Source organism: Hyaena hyaena, unplaced genomic scaffold (assembly GCF_003009895.1).
Source record: "Hyaena hyaena isolate Hyena2069 unplaced genomic scaffold, ASM300989v1 scaffold_427, whole genome shotgun sequence".
Taxonomy (NCBI): Eukaryota; Metazoa; Chordata; class Mammalia; order Carnivora; family Hyaenidae; genus Hyaena; species Hyaena hyaena.
Window position 1 is genome coordinate 1,602,679 of NW_024081064.1, and position 25,236 is coordinate 1,627,914.

Genomic DNA, 25,236 nt, shown 5'->3' on the forward strand with positions numbered 1-25,236 from the left:
GCCCAGTCTGTGGAGCCATTAGAGCGGCCCTCGTGGGCTGAAACGGCTTCAGGAGGGGGGACCCCCGGCTTCCCTTTTCATTCCAAGATGCATCCGGCTGACCAGCAAAGTGCTCCCTGCACCTTCTCTGACGAGCAGGGGCTGGCTTGGGGAGCCCCTCGTGGGCTCTGCCACATAGAAAGCTTTCCCGAGAACAAATAAACGGCCCTGGGTGTTTGCACGGAGGCCAGTGTGTGTGACTGGTGCTGTGGGTGCATCCCACCGGGGTGGTACCTGAAGCCCCCGGCCTTGCAGGTGCCAGGATACTGAGACGGGTGTGGTGCCCGGAGCCCCACAGGGGACGGTGTGGCACATCCAAGGACCTTCAGGGAAGGCGGGGAGCTACAGAAGGGGATCTGAGCCGGTCGTGAAGGAGGCAGAAACATTCCGCAGCGGTACAGAGCAGGAGAGGCCTTGTGAGGCAGAGGGACCGCCTGGGGGTGGGGCTGGGGGTAGGAGGAGACTCTTTTGGGACTCAGGAGTAACGGCAGTGGCTTGATGTTGGGGTGCCCATGAGTGAGGGCAGAGGGGGTGGAGAAGGTCACTGGCAGCAGATCAGGGTGAGTTCAGGGGCCCAGCATGGGGGTCTGCTGTTTCCCCAGGAGGCAGCCCTTGATAGGCACCTAAGGATCCCTGGCTGTGCAACCTTGGATAAGTCCCCTCACCTCTCTGAGCCTTAGATTTCTCATCAATAAACTGGAAGGATGGGACCCTGCCCTCTCCTCCCCCTCTCCCCACCCCCCCAGTGAGATGCTGCTGCTGCTGCTGATGGTGATGATGATAACAAAAATGGTACCTGTTACATCAGGTGGTTGCAAGGTTTAAAGAAGGGTCTAGGTGCAAGTGTGCCTGGTATTTGGGAAGGTTGCCCTGATACCCTGTGGCCCCCCAACTCCCCAAACCCCTAGTATTTGAAGTGTAACTCTTGTGATAGCATTTCAACTACTGATTGGTTTTAAGCAGTTGATGGTCAATTTGTTTCTCAGACATTCTTTAAAGTGAGTCTTGGTTTGACTTCCAGGGCTAGAAATCTCTGGCTCATGTTGCTTTTTCCTTTGTGGAAATATTTGATGGGCCACTGGCCACTTCTCTTGGGAAACTGGGTGCCCTGCTGTGTGGATCCTGCCCTTAGGAAACCACTGGGTGCCTGGAAAGTTGGGGTGATGTGCGTCCACGCTCTATCTTACCTGGACGCCGGGGCTCCCCCCCACCACACTGGGCCTGGCTGGCCTTGCCAACTTCTCTCTGTCAGCAAAGTCTGGTCTGGAAAGAAAAAGGCTCTAAGGGCTGCCTGAGGCAGCTGGCTGAGGATGGGGCGGGAGGGGGTGCTTTGCATGTGGTTTGGGTCAGCAAATACTGACCAATGGTTGCTCTGTGCCAGGCCTGGGGGAGGCCCTGTCCTTGAGTGCAACCATTGTGGTCTCCCAGTTTCCACTGTGGGCCGGTCCAGAAGTGTCCATGCCAGCCTCCTGCCCTGTCCCAGGGGCACATGCGTTTTTAGGGGACCCCAGGGCCCTCTGGCCATGACCCTGTGTGGAGGAGTGATGTGATGGACCCTGTGTGGACCAAGCCAGTCCACGTGGTGTGAAAATAGATGCCTTCCACTCTAGTATCCCATGCAAGGTGGCTTCCTTGGGCTGGGGCAGAGGATCGCCCACCTTTCTGGGGAGGAGACAAAGCGTCCGCCCCCCCCCCCCCAATAGGCCTGTCGTGGTTGGAGGGCTCCCAGATGTGAGCTCCTGAACAGAGCGTGCTGAGTTCACCCCTTGCCCAATGGCTGCTGTGCCCGGGGCCTCTGTCGCCACCCGTGTCCCCTGGCCCTGGCTGAGGGCACCGGCTCAGCTCTGGGCTTTCTGAGCAGGGATGTGAGCCTTCCAGATGGGACTTCTGCTGGGCCCTTCTCTGCCCACCAGCAGAGAGTGGAGCTGGCTCACCCCTCAAGTCTGACCCGGCCTGGGTTTGGGGGCCGGGGAAGTGGGTGGGCTCTCTATCCCCCATGACGTGGGTCCCCGCCGCATCCCAGATTTCTAAACACTACACTCACGGGTGGGCCGAGTGGGGTTTCACTGCTCACCCGTGCTGTGTGTTAATAAGATTGCTTTAAAAAAGAAAAGAAAAGAAAAAAGGCAAGAGCCCTGCCTGCGGTGGGATTTGGTGCCTTCAGAAGCAGAGGGACAGAGAAGTAAGGGGGAGCTCTTCCACAAGAAATAGACTCTCACATCTTGGGATTTGGGGAAACAGAACAGACGAGATTTTTTTTCCCCCTCTCCCTTCCCAGGCACTCCGTATTATTAAGACACTCTGTCTTATAAGGGATCCTGGATAATTAATCCTGTGGCGAGGCAATAGCAACAGGCGTTAGAATATATTTAAATAATGAGGAAGCTCTTTAATGTGGACCTGTAGAATAATTGTGGGCCAGTGGCACGAAGAGCGGGGATCCGGATTTATTGAAACGTACTCACCCCTTCAGAAGACGGGGGTGGGGGGGATCTTTTGTGCACACGCACACGCACACGCACGCACGCACACAGCGTTTAGCCAGAACCCTGCTAAGTCTTTTCCCCTTTCAGTCGAAAGGAATCAATTACGCCTTGTGGTCGCTTTCCAAAAACCACTTTTGATTGTGTGATTTTGTTTCAGTTGAGAGCTCCAATCAGCCCCTCAGAAACAAGCCCGGGGAATAAACCCTCTCACCAAATATCTGGGCGTCCGCACACATTCTCAGCAATTGAGAATATTGACAGCGATCGGAATTCCGTGGCTGTTGAAACCTCGCCTCTAATTGAACTGGGAAAGGTAAACCCAGATTCAGGGCTCTGCACGCTGTAATTGCAATAATTTAATTTAGCTATTTAACCTGTAATTCAGTGGTATTTATTAAGGAGCATGGGAGAAAATGAGGCCATTAGGAGCCAGAGATGAATACACTGAAATGAAAACGAACACTTCCAACTGCCAGTTGACCTTCGGTTTGTAGCAGTTTTTATTAGGCTGGTCACGGTAATTACCAGGACGTGCATCAGGGAGGAAAGTGAATAATTCCGTAATGAACATTTTTATTCATTATCTCGCATTTTCAGGAAGCGGACAAGCACTGCGCAAAAGTATCCGCGACTCGCCTCTTCTGTTTGTTTTTTGAAAAATGATCATTTGTGGACAATGGCCCCACGCACAGTGTCATTCTGAGAAGGGAGTTGGCAGCCGCCAGGGAGTCGGGAGAGAGGCACTCTGGTGTGTCCTCTGCGCTGGGCTAGCTCCCAGGCTATGCCGGGGAGACCGCCATCCAGGCGCGGTGGGCATGAACCTGGCAGGGGCCAGGAGAACCACCTGCCTGCCCGCCCAGCCAGGGGAGCTTTTTCCAAAATTAGTGATCAGATGTGAAGTTTTCTTGGCGTGTGCTGACCCAGGCGTGGGGGGTCAGCCAGCTGTTCTTGCACCCGGTTAGGGTGAGTGGTCCAGAGGTGCAGGGTTTTGGGGGGCTGGGGTGTCACTGGGAGCACATCGTGAGGTGCTTTGTACCCCTGAACCGCATATGGGGCCCCATCCTGATGGCTCTCCAGGGCCGTGCAGGAGAACCTGTGCACACACCTGCGGACTCCTTGTAATGGTGGAAAGTTCTGGAAGCCAGTAGATCGCAGGAGGGAGGAGGATAGTTAGAAGGTGCGGTCTCCTGGTCATATGGTGGAACATCGCATAGCAACCAAAAATAATGACTTCACAGTGCCTCTAGCAACGTGGGAAAATGCTTCCAGCCTAACTCCGGGAGAGAAAAGCTCAAACCAAAACTGTATGTGGTAAGAGCTCAGTTGGTAGGGGTGTGTGTGTGTGTGTGTGTGTGTATGCGTGTCTTGACAAGAAGTGACTTTGGTTGTCTGTCTCCGTCTGTATCCCGGTCTGCATCTGTAATGTTTTCTACAAGAAGAAAGTATTCCTTTAAAACTCAGACCCCATCCCATTGATTTCAAAAGTTATGGCGACTTTTGCTGATTGGAAGGAGAAGTTTCTAGCCGGGCACCCTCTGTCGGGCTCTGACAACCCTGTGGTTTCATAGCCCCTCCTTGTACCTCCCAGAAAACCATTCAGCCCTTCAATATAACAGGGGCACATGACTGTGTCAGTCCCGCCATGGTGGATAGCTTTCCAAAGTGGCTCAGTACCCTTGCGCCGTCAGGAGGCGTCTTCTTTTTATCAATATTATTTCTATTCTCTGCTTGTGGCTCCACATTGGGAGTCAGGGCGCCTGTGGTGCCCTGGCCTTCCTCCTCTGGGGCTGGGGTGCATGCATCGCAAGTGGGACATTTGTTGAGTTGGTGGCCCGGGTCTCTGCATCTCCCCCTCTCCCTCTGTGAGCCCCATCTCTGGCTGTGTGGTCATTTCCATTCAGATAGAGGTGTTAGACTCACACTTTCTAAGTGCAGCTAGAAGAGCAAGTGTAGTGTGTGCGTGCATGTGTACACGAGCACATTTGTGTATGCGTGCATATATATGTGCGTGTTGTGCATGTATGTGTGCACATGCGTGTGTGCATGTGTGAGTCTACATGCGTGTGAATGTGTGTGCGTGTGTCCGTGAGTGTGTGTGCGTGTGAATGTGTGTGCATGTGTCCATGCGTGTGTGCGTGTGTTTGTGTGTGTGTGCATCTTGGTGTTCAGAGGAACCTCATTAGATGTACGGATGATACCTGCCCCCTCCCCCCAACAGAGTCTTCATGTCTTCCCTAGAGGCTTGCTTCTGGGGTGGGGGAGGAATTCTCTTCCCAGTTTCTAATTTCCCAGCTCCCCTCATTTTGTTTATTAAGCGCACCATTGGTTGCTGGGGGAAGAAATACAATGATAGGTCAGCCCTGAATTCAGAGTGTCTGGACCCCCCTCCCTTTGTATACTGACCTCGGCTGGCTGGCAGGAAGGGGCGAGAGAGTTCTGCAGGCCCCAGGGCGGTGCCTGGCACGTGCTGGGCCCTCTGTCCATGTGCCTGTCTGCCTGTGGTCTCTTTCTTGCTTCTCTGCCTACTGCGTCCGACCCGATACCTCCATCTGTAATCCTGTACACGCGCCAAAGAGATGACTGTTAGCAAAAGCAGTGTCTGGTACCTTCTCAGAGCACGGGCTAGGGAGACGGAAAGACCTGACATTGGCTTCTGGCTCTGCATCTCCGGCCGGGGTGTACTCCCGGTGTGAGAAGGAAGTGCACGAGATTATGTCTACAGCTCCTTCAGGCCGAGTTCTAGCACAGAGGAGGCTCCTGGTGAAGGTTCCTCGTCCCCCCCTCCAGCCCCGAGCCTGCTGTTACCACGCTCAGCATGACAGTCACAACACTTCCCTAACTGCAGAGGATGCAGTGGCACCTGGGATGTCAGAACACCCGGCTTATGCCAAATGCCCAACGAAAGACCTAGCTAGGCTTTTGAGGCGTCTAATAGGGCTCCGCAGCATTTGGATTTTGCAGAGTGGATGGGTGCACAGGCTCACCGCACACAGGGCTTCTTGTCATTGTCGGGGCTCCAAGATCCTCTTTCTGTCTCTCCCTCTCCTGTGGACACAAGGCACGTCTCCTTGACCATGGGCACGTATTTCCCCAAGGTGCAGCTGAGCCCTCTGAACCTCTGAGGCTTTGGGTGTCCTGGAATCTTGGGAGCATTTCCCAGATAGCAGCTGCAGATGGTGCATTGTCAGGGGGAAAGGCTTGCTGCTAAGTACGAGCCTGGAAAGGCTACATCCTGGGACTTTTGGCTGCGGACGCATTGGTGGCCGTGGTTGTTGGAGAGGGCATGGGGCTGCCTCCCCGCGGAGCTGGCTGGCCCAGCTACCTTGCTAGGGGAAGAGGGGACGCCGGGGCATTTAAGTCTTCGTGCTGGGGGGACAGCTAGTGCTCCCCCTCCCCATTTTCTTAAGGTTTAGAAGAGAGGGTCACGGTGCTGTGTCCCAGTAGCCACCAGAGCAGAATGCGGCTTCCTTGTTCCTGTGGAGGAACTTTGGAACCTTTCCTCCTGGTTGCCTGGTTACAAGATCGTCTGTCCAGAGCTCCCCAGAAGGGGCTTGGCTGGGGAGCCACGGGCAGGGGAGCCGGGGGAGAGGGGCTGCTGTTGGGAATGCAGTGAGTACATTCGATCATATCTAATTCCCATTTATGTTACGTCGGACAGCCCCACTGCCCAGCTGCCCTCTCGAAGCCTCGGACCGCTGGGGTTTTTTGATGCATGAATGAAGCCTGGGAAGTGGGCCAGGACTTGGCCCATGGGCTTCTTCATCATTTATTAGCTTCTAGTTTTAATTGTTTCCCGACTTCTTTCCAGATATTTATCTAGCAAGAATTGTCAGCCCTTGCTGCGCCGTGCAGACGCAAGGGGCGGGCGCCAACTGCAGAATGTTAACGGCTCTTCTGGGCGGCGGGCAGGCGTTTCAGTGGAGTCAAGCAGGTGTTGGGGAAGCAAGCACCTACTATGCGTCGTCAGCCAGCGCCGCGTGATGAAGTGTCCTGGGTGGAGAGGACGAGGCTCCTATTCCCACGAGGCCTGCCTGCTGTCCCCGGGGGGGGGGGGGAGGGAGAAGCGTGCGTTTTGTTGTGAGCGACACCTGGGTTTCAGGCCCCGGGGTGTGTGGCCTCGGGCAGAGACCTCTCTAACTCTGGGGTTCTCCGGCTGGAATCCGGGGTGACAAGCCTAGCAAAGGTGACTGAAGGCACTGAGATGCTCAGGGAGTGCCTGAGTGAGGGCGCAGGCCATTGTTTTGGGGAGCTGTGTCCCAGGGAAGTGTGGTGGGGCGGGGGCAGGACGCTGGGATGGGGATGTCCACATGGATGTGTCCGCTTCCATTTCCTTCTGGCCTCACCTGGGAAACGGGTCCTGGGGGAGCCCCGCAGAGGACCCACAGGGTGTGACGGGGCGCCATTGGCAGCTTCTCTTCCTTCCCTTCCAGAAGGAGCTCTGGGGTGGCCATGTTGGTGCCTGTGGTGGTTCGGGGAGGTTCCAGGGTCAGGAGCCAGGACTTGGCTGGTGTGTGACCTCGAGGAGGCCTTTCTCCACACTGGGCAGCCTTGGGTTCCCCATATGGTACTGGTCGGGGGTGGGGACTGGGCGACCCTGCCTGTCACCTACCCTCAGTTTCACGATTTGGGTGGCCTTAGGCAGGCGTGAGCCAGTCCTCAGCCTCGGCTTCCTCATCTTTGAACCGTAATGAAAGTCCATACCTCTGGGGCCACTGTAAGGGGAACGAGGCCCTGATGACCTGGTGCCCGAGGTGCGATTCTGTCCGCTCTCTGGGGGGGTCGTCATCGAGGGCAGTAAGTTCTGTGGTAAAGGTGATTGGCTCTTGCACTAGACTGTCCTGGCCTGGGTCTCGGCTCTTGCGCTTCCCTTCGGACCCTGAGCCTCCTAAATAAACCATATGAGTCTTACTTTTCTCCCCTAAAGAGCAGAGAGAGAGATGACCTTCCTCTTGGGCCCATTTTACAGATGAGGAATGCCGCACTGAATGAGAGGCACAGAGAAGTTGAGTACCTTGCCTGGGGTCATCCAGCTAAAAACTGCTGAGCCTGGACCAGAAACCCATAGGATGCGTGGGGCAGTATGTGCCCCCCGGCTCCTGGCTCTGACCCCCACTGTGAACAGGGGTCCAAAAATCCCAGCTCCTCGGCAGACCTGGCCCACCAGACCTGGGTGTTTTTCTGAGCCCGTGCAGGCCATGCACTGACAGCTTCCTCCGCCACTGGGGACACTCTGGGACTGGAAATGTTTGTGTTCCAGAGGGGGAGGAGTGGGGACGGGAACCTCGTGTGGCAGCCCTACCCCCAGCCCTCAGTTTCCAGATTTTTCTTCTTCCGAATCATGTTTAGGAGACTTATGGTGAAGACCAGATGCTTCGTGTGCAGGGACATACCCGTTTGTCACAGACTTCCCGTTCCTTTGGGAACTTGTTGCATTTGCAGTTTGCTCTGGGGCCACATTGATTGGCAGAAACCATCAAAACCTGCGATGCCCTCGTTCGTGTTGACAAGCGCAGGGGCTGATAAAATGGCTGGATCTCGTTGGCATAAGGCATCGATTTGAGGTGGCTGTAGGAAAGGAGGGAAAATAAAATGCCTCAGTTTTCAGCTTGCTTCTTGAACAGGAGGTTAAAAAACCCCATTTTTGACTTGGGGTTTTTAAAGTCTGATCCCTTCAGAGATTTGGCCAAAATGATTGAAACAAAATGATCATAGAGTTGATTAAGAAGTAGGACATCAAACGATCTTCGTGGTCTGGACTAAAGCTTCTCGTTAACAGTGGAGTTTGTAAATGTTACGTGTTTTGACTATTGTTTCTTCACTCAGTTATACTTCTTACCCTAGATTTGGGTGTACTCACTCATATTTTTTTACAAGGAAAGCAGTTTTTTCAGAAGGGGGTGGTGAAGGGGATTGGGGGAGGTCACCCCTCTGCAGGCAGAAGCTGAGTTCTCTAGCGTGTTCTGCCCAGTCGATGGTTATTATTCCCCCAGAAAATAATGTCCTTTTTTTTTTTTTTTCCAATTTGCTTTTAACATTCTGCCCTTGGCATCTGTTCTAGGCATTGTGGACGAACCGTAGACTGTGTTCTGACAATGGGTTAAAGCAAGCACTTATTGAAAAGCATTCTCTACTTAATTACATTTCCTTCTTCTGGAAGCTATTTTAATTTTTTTTTTTATAATCACATGTTAATTGTGTATTAGCGGGGCCTTTCTGATTAGTTGAAAACATAATGAAACCTTTGTAAACAACACGGAGAGAAAGAAAGAAGGAAGGAGCCAGTGCCGAGAGGCCGGAATGGCTGCATCTCTTGATTCTGGCTGGGGAGGGCTGGAAATTGTACCTGGATGTCCCCTTTTTGACTGATGACCCCCACCCCGCCTCCTTATCTCCCGATTGGCCTCCTCATCTCCCTCCGAGGGCGGTACCATGGCTACTGATCAGTGAAGGAAGGGGTGGATTCCTGAGTAGTTCTCCTCTATCTCCCTCTGAGCTCCATCCTGCTGCCATTCATTCATTCCCTTACTCATTCATTCCCTTGCTCTTTCATTCCTTTGCTCATTCATTCATTCACTCATTCACCTTCTTAGCAGTAACTTCCTCTGCTGAGCACCGATCAGATGTAACGTTCTTTACATGCGTGCTCTAGACCCCCATGCAGGGGTTCATGCCACTTGGGGAGAGGGAAAGTCAGCTTACACTTAGTTCACTCCCTCATGTTCAGCCCAGCCTAGAAGCCGGAGAAGCAGACCAGTCAAGCCCAGGGACCCACAGCCCCAGTGTGGTTCTGAAGTCCCCATGCCGCTTCCTGTGCAGACTCGGCAGGCCCGGAAACAACCTGGTACCTGTCTAGAGGGCAGATGGGTAGGAGGGGCCAGCCGGGGCTGGGCCTTGGCCCCTGTGTGTGTGTGTGTGTGTGTGTGTGTGTGTGTGTGTAATAGGGGGCGCATGAGAAGGAAGCACGCACCCGTCCCCAGAATGTGGCAGCATTGTTTCATTTTCCGCCTTCTCACATCTTTATTGAAAGCCCCAGCCCCGGTTTACAGCCCCTGTTGTGGCAAGAGGGGCCCGAGAGCCCTGCTCTGTTCCCCATTTAAAGGGCTGGGCTTACCGGGGTTTTGCAGTCCCAGGCTGTTATTAGGGAAGCGTGGCCGGGGCGTTTGAAATGCAAGCGCTACTATGTGCGAGCGCCAGGCTCACCGTGCGCGCTCCAAGGAAACACTGCCAAGGCAGTGTGGAGAGCAGCCGCCAAGCAAAACACACGCATGCCGTCCAGTGGAGCCAGCTCACTTCTGCAAATAGAGGAAAAATTGACTTTCTGATTGGGAGTGTTTCTACAACTAAGAAGAATCACTCCAGTGATTGTTCTAAAAATATTTTGGAGGCAGCACGTTCTCGAAGGCCTCGGGATTCTGAGCGGTCCTTAATTGTACTTTTTATGTAATCTCTCTGGATCGTGGCTTTCAAAAAAAGGAATTTACTTAAGCCCGTGTGGTCATTTTCTTGCCCCCCTCCTCCCTGACCCCTCCCCGCCGCCGCTCATGCCCCCCCACCCCCAGTATTGCTGCAGCGTGAAAGAGTGCCATACACAGCAGAAATTGTATTTTTATCTCTTTGACTTCAGGAAGTATATTTGGGTTTTCATCTCCTGCAGCCGCCGGTGCGAGGCTCACATCTGAGCAGCCAAATCTAGGGCAGCCCCTCACATCCCTGTGCTGGCGGCGGAGCCCAGGGAGGCGTCCGGCAGGCCAGAGGGCTTTTGGAGGAGGGCTGGGGCGAGGGGGTGCCAACCCCTTTGATGCCCCTGCTCCCTCTGCCCGTTCAGCCTGGCACCCCCCTTTGCCAGGCACAGAGCTCCCTGGGATTCAGATGCTTTCTATAATGATGAAGCCGACTGGGCCGCCACCGGCTCCTTTGCTGCCAAAAAGTAACTGATGTCGGTGTCCCCCTCCTTCTCTCCACCCTCTCTCCCCACCCCTCCTTGCTCTTTGCCTTTACCCCGACTCCCCACTTCTCCCGGGCTGTCTGTTTTGCAGGTTCAGCCCACAGCGCCTATGAGGCTGGAGGGTTTCTTGTCGTCGGGTGTTGAACAGCATCTCTGCCTCCACCCAGATGGCACTGTCACCTCCCCCTGTCGTGGCCGTCAGAAATGTCTCAGGACATGGCCAGTTCTCAGTGGAGGCTTTTGTTTTTGATTTTTGGGGTTTGTTTTGTTTTGTTTTGTTTTTGTCCCAAACTCACAGGAAAAAAAGGCCTGGAGATTATTAAGACCTATTTTTAGGTTTACATATAAGCAGTAATAGGGTGGGAGCAAAGGCCTTGGAAATTGAGAATGAGTCCCCCTTGAATTTCACACCCCCAAAGTGAATTTTTAGAAACAGAGTCCGCAGGCGATCCTGGTTGGAGGGGTGCTCGGGTGAGCGGTCCCGGCACAGCTCTGTCTGCAGGACTTGCAATGGCCAGAGTCTGTGCCTTCACATAGTCAAGCTCTTTTCTCTAAAATGTCTCCCGTGTTGAGCTTATCAGACAGCTTTGCTGGTATTAGGTAACTGATCATCTTCTTAGCCCGGCGACAATTGAGAGGAACCTGCTAGTGTTTTTGGCATCATATGCCAGGACTTGCTCCCTTCTGTTGCCCTCCCTCCTTCCTTCTCTGCCTCCTCTCCTCCGTCTCTCTCTTCATGTCTCTCCTTCCCTTAGAGATTTTTACCCCCGTGGTGGGAATCAGACCTATTTTGAAAGCATAGGCTGTTACCCGTTTACAGGAATCCTGCTCTGTGGCTTTAAACGCTGACTCACTGCTGGGGCAGCCGGGAGGGCTCAGGTGCCAGGTCATTTCACCTATCAGCAGACTCCTCGAGAAATCTAGAACTGGGTGGTCAGTGGCTTTCCTGCCGGCCTTCCTTGGAGCCGTGCGTGGCCAAGTGTGCGTGTGACCGCGAGAGAGTGATTTCCTGGGCTCAGCCAAAACCCGCGCTTCCGCCGGCCTCTCTCGGCCAGCTGGCCCGGCACAGGCAGCCTGGGGGTGGAAGAGCCACTTGGAGTTCGCGGGACTCCACTCCCCGGAGGCCTGGGCTTCTCGGCTTCTGGTTCTCCAGTGCAGGCCCGGCAGTACCGTCTGGGCCTCCTGGCTCCAGATTGTACAGTCAATTTGGGCTGCTGGTCTCCTACGCCCCCCACTTGCTCTGCCCACGTCCTGTGTCACTAGCACGCCCCCCCTCATTTGGCTCTGCTGCTGGTGGTGGGTGGGGGGCAGTGCCACGAGAACCACAGGCAGGAGCCACAGCTCGCCCAGTCCCCGCGCCGTGGTTGGCCCTGTCCACTGGGCCTGCCCAGCCCCCGTGCTGAGGCCACTGGTGTTTCCAGAGGGGCCGTGTCGTCAGCGTGCCTGCGACCCTCTCCCCTTCGCAGGTGCGCGTGTGCGTGTGCGTGAGAACCTGTGTGTCCGGGGAGGCGCCAGTGTTAGGTCTCTTCTTTCCCAAACCCTCCGTGGCGTTTGCTCCATCTCTGAGCCCTCGGATTCTCCGATGGCACCAGGCAGCTTGGCGGCGCGCGGAGCGCCCGGAACCGCGGATGCGGCGCTGCGCCTGGCGAGGCTGACCACCTCCCGGCTGAGCTGGCACCGCGGCGGAGGCAGAGCTCTGCAGCAGTGCCGCGGGTTTTCATATGGAAATGTGAAATAATGGGGTGATTAAATAGAGCTGTATATTAAAGTACATCTGACATTAGAATTACCATAATGTGCTGTAGCCTTAGGCTGAGTACTTTATTTGCCATCTGCGTCGGCCCCAAAATCCCCTGGGGAAGCGCTAAAATATTCTGAATAAACTCAGCCCGAGTTCTTATTGAGAGTAAAATACCATTTGTGGCACGTTGTATTGATTCGTCTTAATTGTGGTGCAGAAAGAACATTCACTCGCTGATGACTTTTGTGCTGGGTGACAAGCTGGCTGGAGTAACTCAAACAGTGCAGTTGGTTAACCTGGACGGGGCCAGGCGGGCACCTCAGCCCCGGCCAGGGTGCGTTCGTGCCCCCCCCACCCCCGCCCGGCCCCTGGGGGCGCGCCACAGCTGGGGCTTGCTGCCAGCCCCACCCCGCTGGCCTCCAGGGAGGGTGCCGGGGAGATGGGCGCCCCCCACTTGGGGGCAGGGGAGGTTCCCGCGCTGCCTGCGGCCCCTCGCTGAGCCCGGCCTGGCCCCTCCACCCGGAGGAAGCGCTGACCCGCTGCGGAAGGACGGCATGTGGCCCGTTGTCCTCAAGGGGCCATGGCTTCCGTCTCGGCCTGTGGTCGGAGAGATGTGCTGCGCATATTGAAGAAACCAAAACTAAAAGAAGAGAAGGAGAAGGGGAGGAACCCCCTCCCCCGCCCCCCGCCCCCCCACCCCGACACCGGCAAACCCAAGCGTCGCTGGTTGTCGGTTAGGGGCGGTGGCACCGGGTAACGGTCCCTGCAGCCCTTTGGAAGGGGGGAGGGGCGGCGGCACATTAAAGACGGATGACTCGTTGGTGGGAAAACACTTGGCCATCCAGACAGCGCTCCCCCGTTCGCGCGGTCCAGTTTTTATCCTATAATTGCCTATCATTATACACAATTTAAATATTCAAACATTCTCCACAAACCTTGGGCTAGCATGTTTTTATTACAAATTCAGAACAAGGGAATAACCTTTAACTTCAGAGACAAATGAGACAAATTTACAAGTGCATGTCTGCTGTTTTCTTGTGTTTTATCAATCCCCGTGGACCGGAACACTTTTGCTATAACGCCACTCTGAACAATATACATATATTACTACTTGTTTGTAGTGTGTCGGTAATGAGTCCCCTCTGCATTAGCTAACCTATATAACTCGGCGTCGAGGCTCTCCATAACGTCAATTATCTCCTTGGAGCTAAACGTACACTCCATTAAAATGAGATTTACTGCCCCTGCAATACTTCTTGGGGTGGAATGTGGAGATTTTTGTGGATTTAAGGAAAGGAAGGAAGCCTTCTTCCTGCCTGGTGAAGGAAGTCATGAATAATGGAGAAGGGAGACTTCTGTGTCAGCCGGAACGCGTGTGTGAGACACCACGAGGTGTGCACACGCCTGCTCACGCCGGCTCTCCACACACACCCGCAGCGCCTGCCTCGATTTTTTCCCCCCTCTTTCCTGTTTGTTTCTTAATTCAGTCTTTATTTTTCCATTAAACGATAAGGAGGATTTGTGCCACCCTTCCTCTTCACATTCTCTGCTGCGTTCCTGCCCCCGGAGTGCCGGAATCCCTTCAGAAAACCTCATGTTTGGGGCTGGGGGGCGGGGAGGGGGAACAGATCACCACAGTACGTTTATCTGTGAGCCCACCGCAGCCCGCTGGCGTAGGTCTTTTTCAGAGAAGTCTACAGAAGGGTTTCAAGGGAATCTGACGACGCATCCATCTATTTTGGGGAAGACATACTATTTCCAGCTGATTTGAGCGCCTTATGCAAAGGGGGGGGGGGAGTTCTATAAAGATGATCTCGAGGAATGTGCCGTAGTTTCTTGAGAATGCCATCAGTGAGTTGCCACATATCAAGTCACCCTGTGTGTGTGTGTTCTGCCTCTGGCTCTTCCATCTTACTAGCAAACACTGCCGTTCTCACCCTTCCCCGAGATGTCCCTGTGGTCAGCACTATTGCTTTGTTTCAGGGCTTGGGTGGCTGTTTCCTGAGCCTGAAATGCACACCTGGTCTGACCACAGAACTGAGCAGTTGAAATCGAGACTGCGGGGGGGTGGATCTGGGGTGCATGGTGTCTGCAGCTGTCTTTGAGTTCTAATACTTTGTTCCACTGAGAGCCTGGACCGCCCTGTTCCTGAGGCTGGCTCACAGGTCGAGGCTGTTCTGATGAGAGTCTTGCGGGAATGGTAGAATTCCTGCTGCAGAGAGCGATTTGGAAGCCACCTTGCTGGGCCAGTGGTCCTCATAGACTGGATTTTAAATTTCTTCTTTGCATTCCCCCCCCCCCCCAGCTTCCTTTCTTTACATCTTATGGTTTCCTAGTTTGGGAAGGGTGGATCTTGTCTCAAAAAGAGCCCTCCTAGGGGTCCTCCTACATCCGTTGGTTGTACTGACATTTTGTTGTATGGAACAGTTTTTGACTCAAGTAAGCCTTGAATGTGGGTTTGAAAATCTTGCTAATTTTAAAGAAATACGTCAGAGTTTTCCCCGTGATGGAATTTACAGCACGGAATTTGATCTGTAGCCGGCTCAGCTTCTCGGTGTGTTTGCAGAGCCTCCTCGGATTGATCCAGCCCCATCTCCTTTGCGTTGCCTCTGAGTCTCCATGCCTTTGCATATGCCTTTCCCTCTGCCTGGCACACCCTCTCTCCCCTTTCTCTGCAAGATAGACTCATTCTTCCTCCAGAATTCAGCTCCATGACCTCCTCCTCTGAGAGGTCTTCCCTCAGCTTCCCACGCTGTCAGTCTCTTCCTCCTCTGGGTCCTCTGCCACAGGTCGCACCCTCTACTCGTGGCCTCATGGCCTGAAGCCTTACTAGAAATGTGTGGCATCGTTAACTCTTGCATTCAACTGCGGGCTTCCGTGGGCAGACGTGCATATCCATGTCCCTTCATTCAGCACGGGGCCTGGCACACAGCAGATGGGTCCTGCATTTGTAGCGCAGAGTGGGTGAGGAGGGGCAGCTGGCTAAATGGTATTGAAATCATCTTTTCATCCCCAGTCCCCTACCTGCAGCTTCCTGGAGGGACCCCTGGCGGGGTCACGGCCAGTCTCTCTGAACAGTGCCTGCCGGGCCATCACCTGGTACATGACGACTGAGTAGAGAATGAATGAATGAATGAAGAAGAAGGGCATGTCCCTAGAGCATTTGGGACACCGATAGATTTCCTTGGGTTCACTAACTTCCCAAATATGCCTCTTTTGCTCGAAGCAAGATTCACCGGTGTTTTTGTGCCAGGCTGGCTGTCTAGGGGAACGATGGAGGCTGTGCGGGAGGCTGGAGCTAACTCGCCCAGGCCTGAGTTAACTCCAGGCATAGGGAGCACACAGCTTAGCCATGCCACAAGGGCGCCGACAGGGTCAGCGGACTGTCTCCAAACGCTGAGAGGGTGCGCCGAGTTTTCCCACCTGTGTAAGGTCTCTCTAAGCAGAGGCAGACATTGTGGGCACGGGAAGGAGAGGTGCAAGCTGGCGTGCAAACACGTGGTCACAAGGGGGAGGACCAGGGGAGTGAGCGGCCAGTGCACAGGTGGGCAGGGGTCCGGCCAGATCCTGAAGGTGGAGTGCCTCGGGCGTCCCCCTGGGCAGCAGGGGCCGTGAGCCCTGTGACGTGGAAAGACGGGTGACCTGCTCGTCTGCTCTGCTGAGGGTGGCTCAGAGAGGGGGCGAAGTGACGGCCTTGGCCCCGCGTCCGTGTTCTGAGATCCCAGCAGGCCAGCTGCTAGGTGCTGAGAGGCCAGGATGCATTGGGTGGGGCTTTTGTTCTGTGTGCCCATCAAATGGTGTGCGAGTTGAACGCTGAGCTGAGCCCTGGAGGACAGGCTGTGGGGGCGGGGCGGGGTCACCCAGACCTGGGCAGACACCCCTGCCCTGGCGGCGATGCGGTCGGCAGTGCGGGCCTCAAGGAGACAGACGGCAGGAGGCAGGGCTTGTGTGGGCCACCCGCAGTTCTGAAGCACATGTGCATAGTCACAGCAGCGGACAAGACCAGCGCGGGCCCTGTCCTCAGGGAGCTTGGACTCCAGCCCAGATGAGGAATTTTAAATAAACAACCCAGGGCCAGGAATGTGGCTCTGAGCAGCCTCCCAGCCTCCTTTATTGCTCCTGCAAATAAATGGCTGCGGTGTGTAGCATGAGAACTAAGCGGGGCCGTGCAGACTGGGGCCTCACGACGCAGGCTCTGAACCACATGCAGCCAAGCCCGTGCGTGCTCCCCTCTTCCGGCACCACGGCTGCCTGCCCGGCACGGCTCGTTCTCTTCATCAGATGACTGAGAGGGGGCAGCAGGTGTTGCGTGGGCTCTGGCCACCCCGGGAGAGCACCTGGTAGATCAAGGGTGCGCGGCTCCTGTCTGTGCAGTGAATGAATGAAGAGTCAGTGTGGTTCTTGCTCTCAGCGGGACACCCAGCGCCACCTAGTTAACTCAGCCCCGCCTTACCTGACCCCCATTTCCCGGGCTTCTGTGCCCCAGGAGCCACCGACAAGAAGCAGCGGCACGCTCTGTGTGGTGACAAGGGTCGAGAGGATTCCGAGCGCTGGAGGGGAGAGCGCGGGGATAGATTGGCCATGTCTGCCACGGGCGCTGGGGGAGGGTGAAGCTGTACCTGGGAGATCGTACAGGAATGGTGTATGGCGTTTATCACCACCACCAGCACCAAGAAAGTGCGTCTGTTGCCTGATCAGCATGATTTCATCGAGTTACTGCAGGGCGAGCCCAAAGCACCATGTCTCCACTTTTGAGTTAGCACATGGGCTGGCCCAAAAGGTAAGATACTGAGGCATAGCCTCCCATTACCATGTCCATGTTACTGGGCCCGGGGCCGCGGTCTGTACATTCTCTCTCTGGACCGGGCTTTTATCAGTCAGCACGTAGCTCCAGAGCGCGCCGCGGGGCTGACTGCCTTCTCTCTTCCAGCCCTCATCTGTGACACGGTGCCCAGGACGGTGCTTAGTTGGGGGGTTGCTTGGAGCCTCGGGTGAGGTCCCGCTCTACTCAGCTGTGGGCAGGCTCACGTAAGGATTTAATGGCGGTTAAGTTACTGCTGTCATTATGGCTCCCATAGCGGTGCTGCCTTGCTCCGTGAGGCTGAGGTTTGACAGAGCACGTTCAGAATGAGCAGGGGTGGTTATAGATTTTGTAGATGGCCGTGCTCGGAAATAGTACAAACACAAAACCTACAAATACCGCTGGGGTGGCCAGCCCACTTTCTCTTGGATCACGAAAGGGGAGACTGTATTTAAACTTAAGAAGGGGGTCTGCACATCTGAGGGGTAAAAGTGGTGATAATTATTATGGTTTTGGAACTGTGGGGACAGTGTTGTTAGCAGTTGCAGATGCTGGAGGGGGGTCGGGTGGTTGGCTGGTGACCCAAGTGCTCTCCCTGGGGACTGGACAGACTGATGTCCAGAGAGGGGAAGGGGGGCCCTGGGATCAGGCCTCCTGCCCCTGCATCTGGGTCCTGGGTCTTTGTCCCCCAGGGGCTTACTTGCTTTGTGAAACGTCTCCCTCCAGGAGCGAGGCCTAGGGTGGCCCCGAGTGGGTTTCCTAAAATGACTGGAACCCTTCACCGAAGGGACACACCATATGGCAGGAGAACCTCTCTTTTGGCCATTTTCATTGTAAAACAGGCCCTGACAAGCGTACAGAGAAGGATCCATCCCTCAGGTGGCACCACATGCTGGAGAGACGGCCGGGACCGAGCCTGGGGTCGGGAGCCCTGAGGACGGGCACGGCCCTCCCTCCCTGCTTCTCGGAGCTTCCAGGCCCTCACGTGCTGGCTGGACGCAGCCCTCGCCTGGCCTTCCTCGGAGGCCGTGTGAGTAATGACGCGATGCGCTAACGCATGCAGAAATACCAAACCAGCTGTAAAGCACTTTCCAAACCATGGAGGGCTGTGTGCAGCCAAGACCCAGGTCTGACCTCTGCGGCCGGGCGGCCGGATTCTGATTTTGCTGCCGGCTTCGGAGAACATGGCCCTGCTCGAGCTGGGAGGTTAGGCATCCTTGCTGGCCCCCCTCTGAGCAGCAGCTGGACCCACCGCATCTCGCGCAGGTGCGAGTGCCCTTTGGATGGTATCGGTTGGCCTTTGGAGAGACCTGTTAAACTAGCGTGCTCAGTTACAGACTTTTTGTTGAATAATCACTCAATTAAAGGTGTGTTTTTTATTGAACATCCCCGATACCATTACTGGTGTCATTCGAGTAACTGGCAGAGTAAGGAGGAACAGTTATTTAAGTGCTCATTAAAAACGAAACAAAACAAAACCCCTACTAGCAGAGGGAGACTCACTTCATCTGCAGCAGCCCAGTTGCCTGTCGGTTCCCAAGAGTCGCAAGGAAAAATGATGTTTCCTCGACATTTGCAAGTGCTCACTTCCCTCGGAACCTCTAATGCATTAGGCAGGCTGCATTAAAATTCCTCCCAGGCTTCATTACTGCTGGAGTTACACAGAAAGGCATCGCTGAAACACGCATGCACCTGCCAGGTATAAAGATGGATACTAAACACCGAAACCTACACACCTCTGCACAGTGGTGCACGATCGACGGCATGTATCCGCATGCAGGGTCTCACCGGATACCTCCAGCCCTCTTTGGAGGCAGCTGTGTTATTCCCATTCTACTGATGAGGAAACCGAGGCTCAGAGAGGTGGTGATTTGATCGACCTCACTGAGCTGTGAATGCCAAGGCAGAGGTGTATGAGCCCATGCCGCCATCGAGGCTCGTGGGAAGGGAAGGTTTCGAATTTGAGACAAACAGAAGGACCACCTTTAGAGCCATTAAAAGCAAAGAAGATCCAGTCTGCGTTTCTGCTAACTGAGGAGTAAAAATGTCTGAGGAAGGAAGCAAGCACGGACAGACATGGGCCCTGGCTTCTCAGTTGCCAAGCCTGATTTAGTGATCCAAGTGCAGCTGACATTTCTAGGTCTCTAGGCCAGGTCTGACGTCACTTTGGCATAATGTAGGCGTCCACCTGTCCCTCGGAACCTCGGCAGGCCCAGCAGCAGCGTGGTGGGAAGTGCGTCCTGTCTGGGCTGCTGGCAACATCGTCCACTCCTGGGCTGAGCCTCCAGCTCACCTCTGGGCAGGCGGTCCTGAGCTTGAGGAGGGAGGGGGTCATCACCTCTGGTCCCGGGAAGGGGAGGGGAGTGGGCCGACCGTCTTGCTGAGCGTCTTCCAGTGCATTTTAAAAAATGAGCTGTCCACGACTGGTAGGCCACGAGTGTAAAATATTTAGTGAGTTTTCGAATAGAAAAATGTTCTGAGTGGCTCTTCAAAGACTTCTGACATTGTTCACTTGTTAAAAGCCAGCCAGCCCCCGGTGCTCAAGGCTACTTCTAGGCAAGAGAGAACCATGAAGTGGTAATACGGAAATGAACGTTTCATTAAAAAAAAAAAAGATTGGGGCGCGTGGAGAGTTGTGTAGGGAGGGCCTTCGAGGGCTGCGAGGTTTTAGAAAAGTCAGAAGCTGCCAGATTCCCGGGAAGGACATCGCTTGCAGTGAGTCTCGCCTTCGTGCGGAGGGAAGTCTGGGAAATCAAACCAGAGCCCTTCGTTCAGGGGTGTGGGAAAAGAGTGAGCTTGCTCCCGCATGAAGAGTGGCCCTGAGATCCGATGTGACAGACACATAGCTCTTCCCGACCTGATGCTGAATTACAGACAGGTACCTCCCTCCTTTGGCTGCTCCAGAATTGTAGCAGCATCTCTCTGCACCCCCCCCTTCTTTTCTTTTTCAAACAAGAAGTGGAAACATCTGAGCTCTTTAGAACATGTAGCTACATGCTTCCCAGCAGCTGCCATTTTGAGCTAAAAAAAAAAAAATGTTTTAATCGGCCATTTCGGCTGAAGAGCAGTCTTTATTCCTGGCCTGGCAGGGAGTTCTGCGTTTCTTCTGATATCTCCATTCCTCACCAGCGGTGGAACTTTCTAGAAAATGTGTGGCCATCAGAACAAGGAATAGGAAGTGCTCTGGAGTTGAAGCCCAAGGAGATGAAGACGATGAACAAAGAGATGTGGGAGGGGAGGGGGAAAGAGATGGTCCCACTTAAAAACATGAAGAACTAGAGCAGCTGTGTGCCGTAAATCGATTAATTAGAGCTTCCGAAGCCAAGGTGAAGGGTACAGAGACGCTCTTTAACTTGAAGATCTATGACCTTGTGGGATGTGGCACTTCATTTGCGTTATTAGCTCCCGTGTCAGAGAGGGACATTTTATTTATCTTCTTGTTATTTATTACGTATTTATTCTGCCTTGGTCTAGAAAAGGGTTTGAGTAGGACTCTAAATATTATGGCTTCTGGCCCGCTCTCTTGTGAGGCAGTGTGAGGCGAAGGGTTCTGGTCTCCCAAGTACATTAACTAATAAGCTAGGATGGGAGATGCTGTTTTCTTCGTCAGCTGAGGGACGTGTGCTGGAAGGGAAGGCCCAGGGTCGGTGCTGCTGAATGGCGTCCTGGGAGAAACATGGTGGACCAGGGCCTTGGGAGGCCATTTTCCAGGTGGGGAGAATTCTCCTCAGAGACTCTAGCATGGGGAACTGAATTGCCCAGACCCACTGGGCGCACTGGAGAAAGAAAATTGCCTCAGAAGATCTCCTGGAGATGTGTGTTTTTTTTAAATTTTTTAAATAGTTTTTATTTTTGAGACAGAGAGAAGGAGCATGAGCGGGGGAGGGGCAGAGAGAGAGGGAGACACAGAATCTGAAACAGGCTCCAGGCTCTGAGCTGTCAGCACAGAACTTGACGCAGGGCTCGAACCCACGAACTTCGAGATCATGACCTGAGCCGAAGTCGGACGCTTAACCGACTGAGCCACCCAGGCGCCCCTCTTGAGATGTTTTTAAAAGCAAAGTGAAGCCGAACCTCAGAATTCTTTTATTCCCTTCTCTGCCCTTCCCCCTGCCCACTGGCGTCCTTGCCACGCACATGCACGCGGAACGGGAGACAGGGCACTGCTGATTCTTGGGGGACACCAAACTTGTAGAGATGCCTTGGTTTCCGGTCGGGGGGTGTTCTGGCCCAGCTGGATGTGTGGCCTAGCGGGATCTCCACCCTGCGCCAACCGCGTGCACACTGCATGGGGCTGGGAGGTGTCGCCCCCTCCCCCTGAAGCCGTCCGGCTTTCCCTGTGTAGGACCCCGCGCATGGGGCCCTTGAGTCGCTTGGCTTTTACAGCTGAACGTGAAGTCCTCTGGAAACAATTCGTACAAGGCAAGACAAAAAAATGAGTCTCTGCGTGGGATTTCAGAGGTCCTTAAGTGTTCTGGGGAGAGGCTGAGATGGAGGGGGTCTCCTCCATCGGCGCCCCACTGTATTCCTACGTCATCTTACTGATGTGGGGCCTGGAAATTCACTTGCACCTCTGGCTTCACCAGGGAGAATGCGGCTACCATACTTTAGCAGCGTGCCAGCCTTCCAGTTACGGGAAAAGTTCTCAAAACAAAAGGGGTTTCTTCAAGATCGCGGCTGTGAGGTCTTACTCTTTTTTTCCCTCGCGGGCCAGCGAGCAAACCTCAGGGTGGAAAGCAGGGCCTGCCCGCACCTGCCCCTTTATAGGAGGCATTAGCAGACGTTCATACCGAAAAGGCAGCAAGTTTCACCCGCAGGGTGAGGAGGGCGGCCACAAGATGGGTTCTGGATGAAACATTCGGTCTCCATTTTGCGACGGCCCCGACGATGGACACAGACAGTAACTGTTTTGGCTCGGTGCCCACAAGTGTCCACTACGATTTGCCTCCGACGTCACCGGAGCCAGTATGTAACAAATCTGCACTTGCCACCATTCGTCTGACCACCCCGGCACATCTGACATTCTCCCATTTGGTTAGCATTCTGGCAGCGGACTTCATGGAGGCCAGTGGCCCCCTGTCCACCCCCTCCCGGGGACCCGTGGAGGCCACTTCCGTGGTTAGGGGTGTGTGTGAGGCCATAGGAGGAATGGGGGGCAGCTGTCACACAGCAGCGATCTTCTTATGCCGAATTCCTCATTTTTCCGTATCCATGTTTAAATGTGATGGTGCTTTTTGCGAATAGTGTGGTGTATGAAATGCTAGAAGGTCCTTTAGCAAAAATCCCAAGTGACGCAGAGGGGATCAGCCATGTCACTTAAAAAAACAGTCTGCCAGGCAGTTGAGTTTGACTTGTGTTTTTAGAACCTCCTTGGATCAGATATTGCCAAATCAGTGGTTCTAAAGGTCAGGGGGTGCCTGGAGAGTTCTGTGACCTTCCTAACTGGGGGAGGGAGTGTGACGGGCTTGTAGAGGCTGGAGACCAAGGATGCTGCTTATAAACACTCTGCAGTGCACAGGCCCCTCTCCCCCCAACACACGGTCATCGGGGTCCAATGTCACTAGTGCCTTGGTGGACAAAGCCCGGACCGTTAAGGTTGTGGTGACCTCCCCGTTTCCTCGCAGACGTCAGGCACTCTCACAAACACCGCCTCATTTGGCTTCCGAGACCATGGGGATAAGCACACCTTTGCTTCATGGGGAGCAAGCCGGAGCCTGGGAATTGGGGTTGCTTGCTGAGGCCGTGTGGGGCCCACCTGCCCACAGGGCCGGCTCCTTCAGCCCTCCAGCCCCCTGCAGCCCCTACCCCTCCTTGGCAGAGCGCCCAGCACGTCACCGGCCTGGGCCTGCTCGGAGGGGGCCCCGCTGCGGCCCTCCAGAGCCCGGTGGATCCACGACTCTGGCTTCGCGCCCCCCACCCCTCCCCACCCCACCGCGCGCCTTCAGGTCAGTGGCCCCGCGGTGTGCACCGCCCCCCCCCCTTCCGCTTCTCACGCTCTCTCTGCCTTTCTGTCCGTGTGTCTCCCCAGGTAAAGATGAGCCTTCCAGCTACATTTGCACAACATGCAAGCAGCCCTTCAACAGCGCGTGGTTCCTGCTGCAGCACGCGCAGAACACGCACGGCTTCCGCATCTACCTGGAGCCCGGGCCGGCCAGCAGCTCGCTCACGCCGCGGCTCACCATCCCGCCGCCGCTCGGCCCCGAGGCCGTGGCCCAGTCCCCGCTCATGAATTTCCTGGGCGACAGCAACCCCTTCAACCTGCTGCGCATGACGGGCCCCATCCTGCGCGAGCACCCGGGCTTCGGCGAGGGCCGCCTGCCCGGCACGCCGCCGCTCTTCAGCCCGCCGCCGCGCCACCACCTGGACCCGCACCGCCTCAGCGCCGAGGAGATGGGGCTCGTCGCCCAGCACCCCAGTGCCTTTGACCGAGTCATGCGCCTCAACCCCATGGCCATCGACTCGCCCGCCATGGACTTCTCGCGGCGGCTCCGCGAGCTGGCGGGCAACAGCTCCACGCCGCCGCCCGTGTCGCCGGGCCGCGGCAACCCTATGCACCGGCTCCTGAACCCCTTCCAGCCCAGCCCCAAGTCCCCGTTCCTGAGCACGCCGCCGCTGCCGCCCATGCCGCCCGGGGGCACGCCGCCGCCGCAGCCGCCCGCCAAGAGCAAGTCGTGCGAGTTCTGCGGCAAGACGTTCAAGTTCCAGAGCAATCTCATCGTGCACCGGCGCAGCCACACGGGCGAGAAGCCCTACAAGTGCCAGCTGTGCGACCACGCGTGCTCGCAGGCGAGCAAGCTCAAGCGCCACATGAAGACGCACATGCACAAGGCCGGCTCGCTGGCCGGCCGCTCCGACGACGGGCTCTCGGCCGCCAGCTCCCCGGAGCCCGGCACCAGCGAGCTGGCGGGCGACGGCCTCAAGGCGGCCGACGGCGACTTCCGCCACCACGAGAGCGACCCGTCGCTGGGCCACGAGCCCGAGGAGGACGACGAGGAGGAGGAGGAGGAGGAGGAGGAGCTGCTGCTGGAGAACGAGAGCCGGCCGGAGTCGAGCTTCAGCATGGACTCGGAGCTGAGCCGCAACCGCGAGAACGGCGGCGGCGGCGGCGTGGGGGCCGGGGCGGCGGGCGTGGCGGGCGGCGCGGCCAAGGCGCTGGCCGACGAGAAGGCGCTGGTGCTGGGCAAGGTCATGGAGAACGTGGGGCTGGGCGCGCTGCCGCAGTACGGCGAGCTGCTGGCCGACAAGCCCAAGCGCGGCGCCTTCCTGAAGCGCGCGCCGGGCGGCGGCGACGCGGGCGACGACGACGACGCGGGCGGCTGCGGCGACGCGGGCCCCGGCGGCGGCGGCGGCGGCGGCGGCGCGGTCAACGGGCGGGGCGGCGGCGGCTTCGCGCCGGGCGCCGAGCCCTTCCCGGGCCTGTTCCCGCGCAAGCCCGCGCCGCTGCCCAGCCCCGGGCTCAACAGCGCCGCCAAGCGCATCAAGGTGGAGAAGGACCTGGAGCTGCCGCCCGCCGCGCTCATCCCGTCCGAGAACGTGTACTCGCAGTGGCTCGTGGGCTACGCGGCGTCGCGGCACTTCATGAAGGACCCGTTCCTGGGCTTCACGGACGCGCGCCAGTCGCCCTTCGCCACGTCGTCCGAGCACTCGTCCGAGAACGGCAGCCTGCGCTTCTCCACGCCGCCCGGGGACCTGCTGGACGGCGGGCTGTCGGGCCGCAGCGGCACGGCCAGCGGCGGCAGCACGCCGCACCTGGGCGGCCCGGGCCCCGGGCGGCCGAGCTCCAAGGAGGGCCGGCGCAGCGACACGTGCGAGTACTGCGGCAAGGTGTTCAAGAACTGCAGCAACCTGACGGTGCACCGGCGGAGCCACACCGGCGAGCGGCCTTACAAGTGCGAGCTGTGCAACTACGCGTGCGCGCAGAGCAGCAAGCTCACGCGCCACATGAAGACGCACGGGCAGATCGGCAAGGAGGTGTACCGCTGCGACATCTGCCAGATGCCCTTCAGCGTCTACAGCACCCTGGAGAAACACATGAAAAAGTGGCACGGGGAGCACTTGCTGACTAACGACGTCAAAATCGAGCAGGCCGAGAGGAGCTAAGCGCGCGGGGGCCCCCCCCCCCTCCGCGGCGCCCCGCGCCTGTACAGCCGCACCGTTGCCAATTGCGAGAATGCTGACCTTGACACTGGCCTCCGTGTCTGCGCCACTTCGGCACCCCTCCCCC

At 56.2% G+C, this 25,236-nt stretch overlaps 1 protein-coding gene and 1 long non-coding RNA gene across 7 annotated transcripts in view; one reads left to right on the forward strand and one right to left on the reverse strand.

The window, feature by feature from the left end:
* BCL11B (BAF chromatin remodeling complex subunit BCL11B) overlaps nucleotides 1-25,230 on the forward strand; it is an 89,795-nt gene extending 64,565 nt beyond the window's left edge. For all 6 annotated transcript variants that reach the window (XM_039252910.1, XM_039252914.1, XM_039252911.1 and 3 more), the window contains one exon: nucleotides 23,041-25,230. In XM_039252910.1, coding sequence (XP_039108841.1) covers nucleotides 23,041-25,112 — 2,072 coding nt within the window. In that variant the 3' untranslated portion in view covers nucleotides 25,113-25,230. The remainder of the gene's footprint in view (nucleotides 1-23,040) is intronic.
* Nucleotides 3,893-5,961, reverse strand: LOC120245731. The gene is made up of 3 exons (XR_005531858.1): nucleotides 5,510-5,961; nucleotides 4,929-5,082; nucleotides 3,893-3,954 (listed from the first exon to the last, which is right to left on the reverse strand). It is a non-coding gene; the product is annotated as an uncharacterized LOC120245731 (long non-coding RNA).
* Nucleotides 25,231-25,236: the final 6 nt, after the last annotated feature.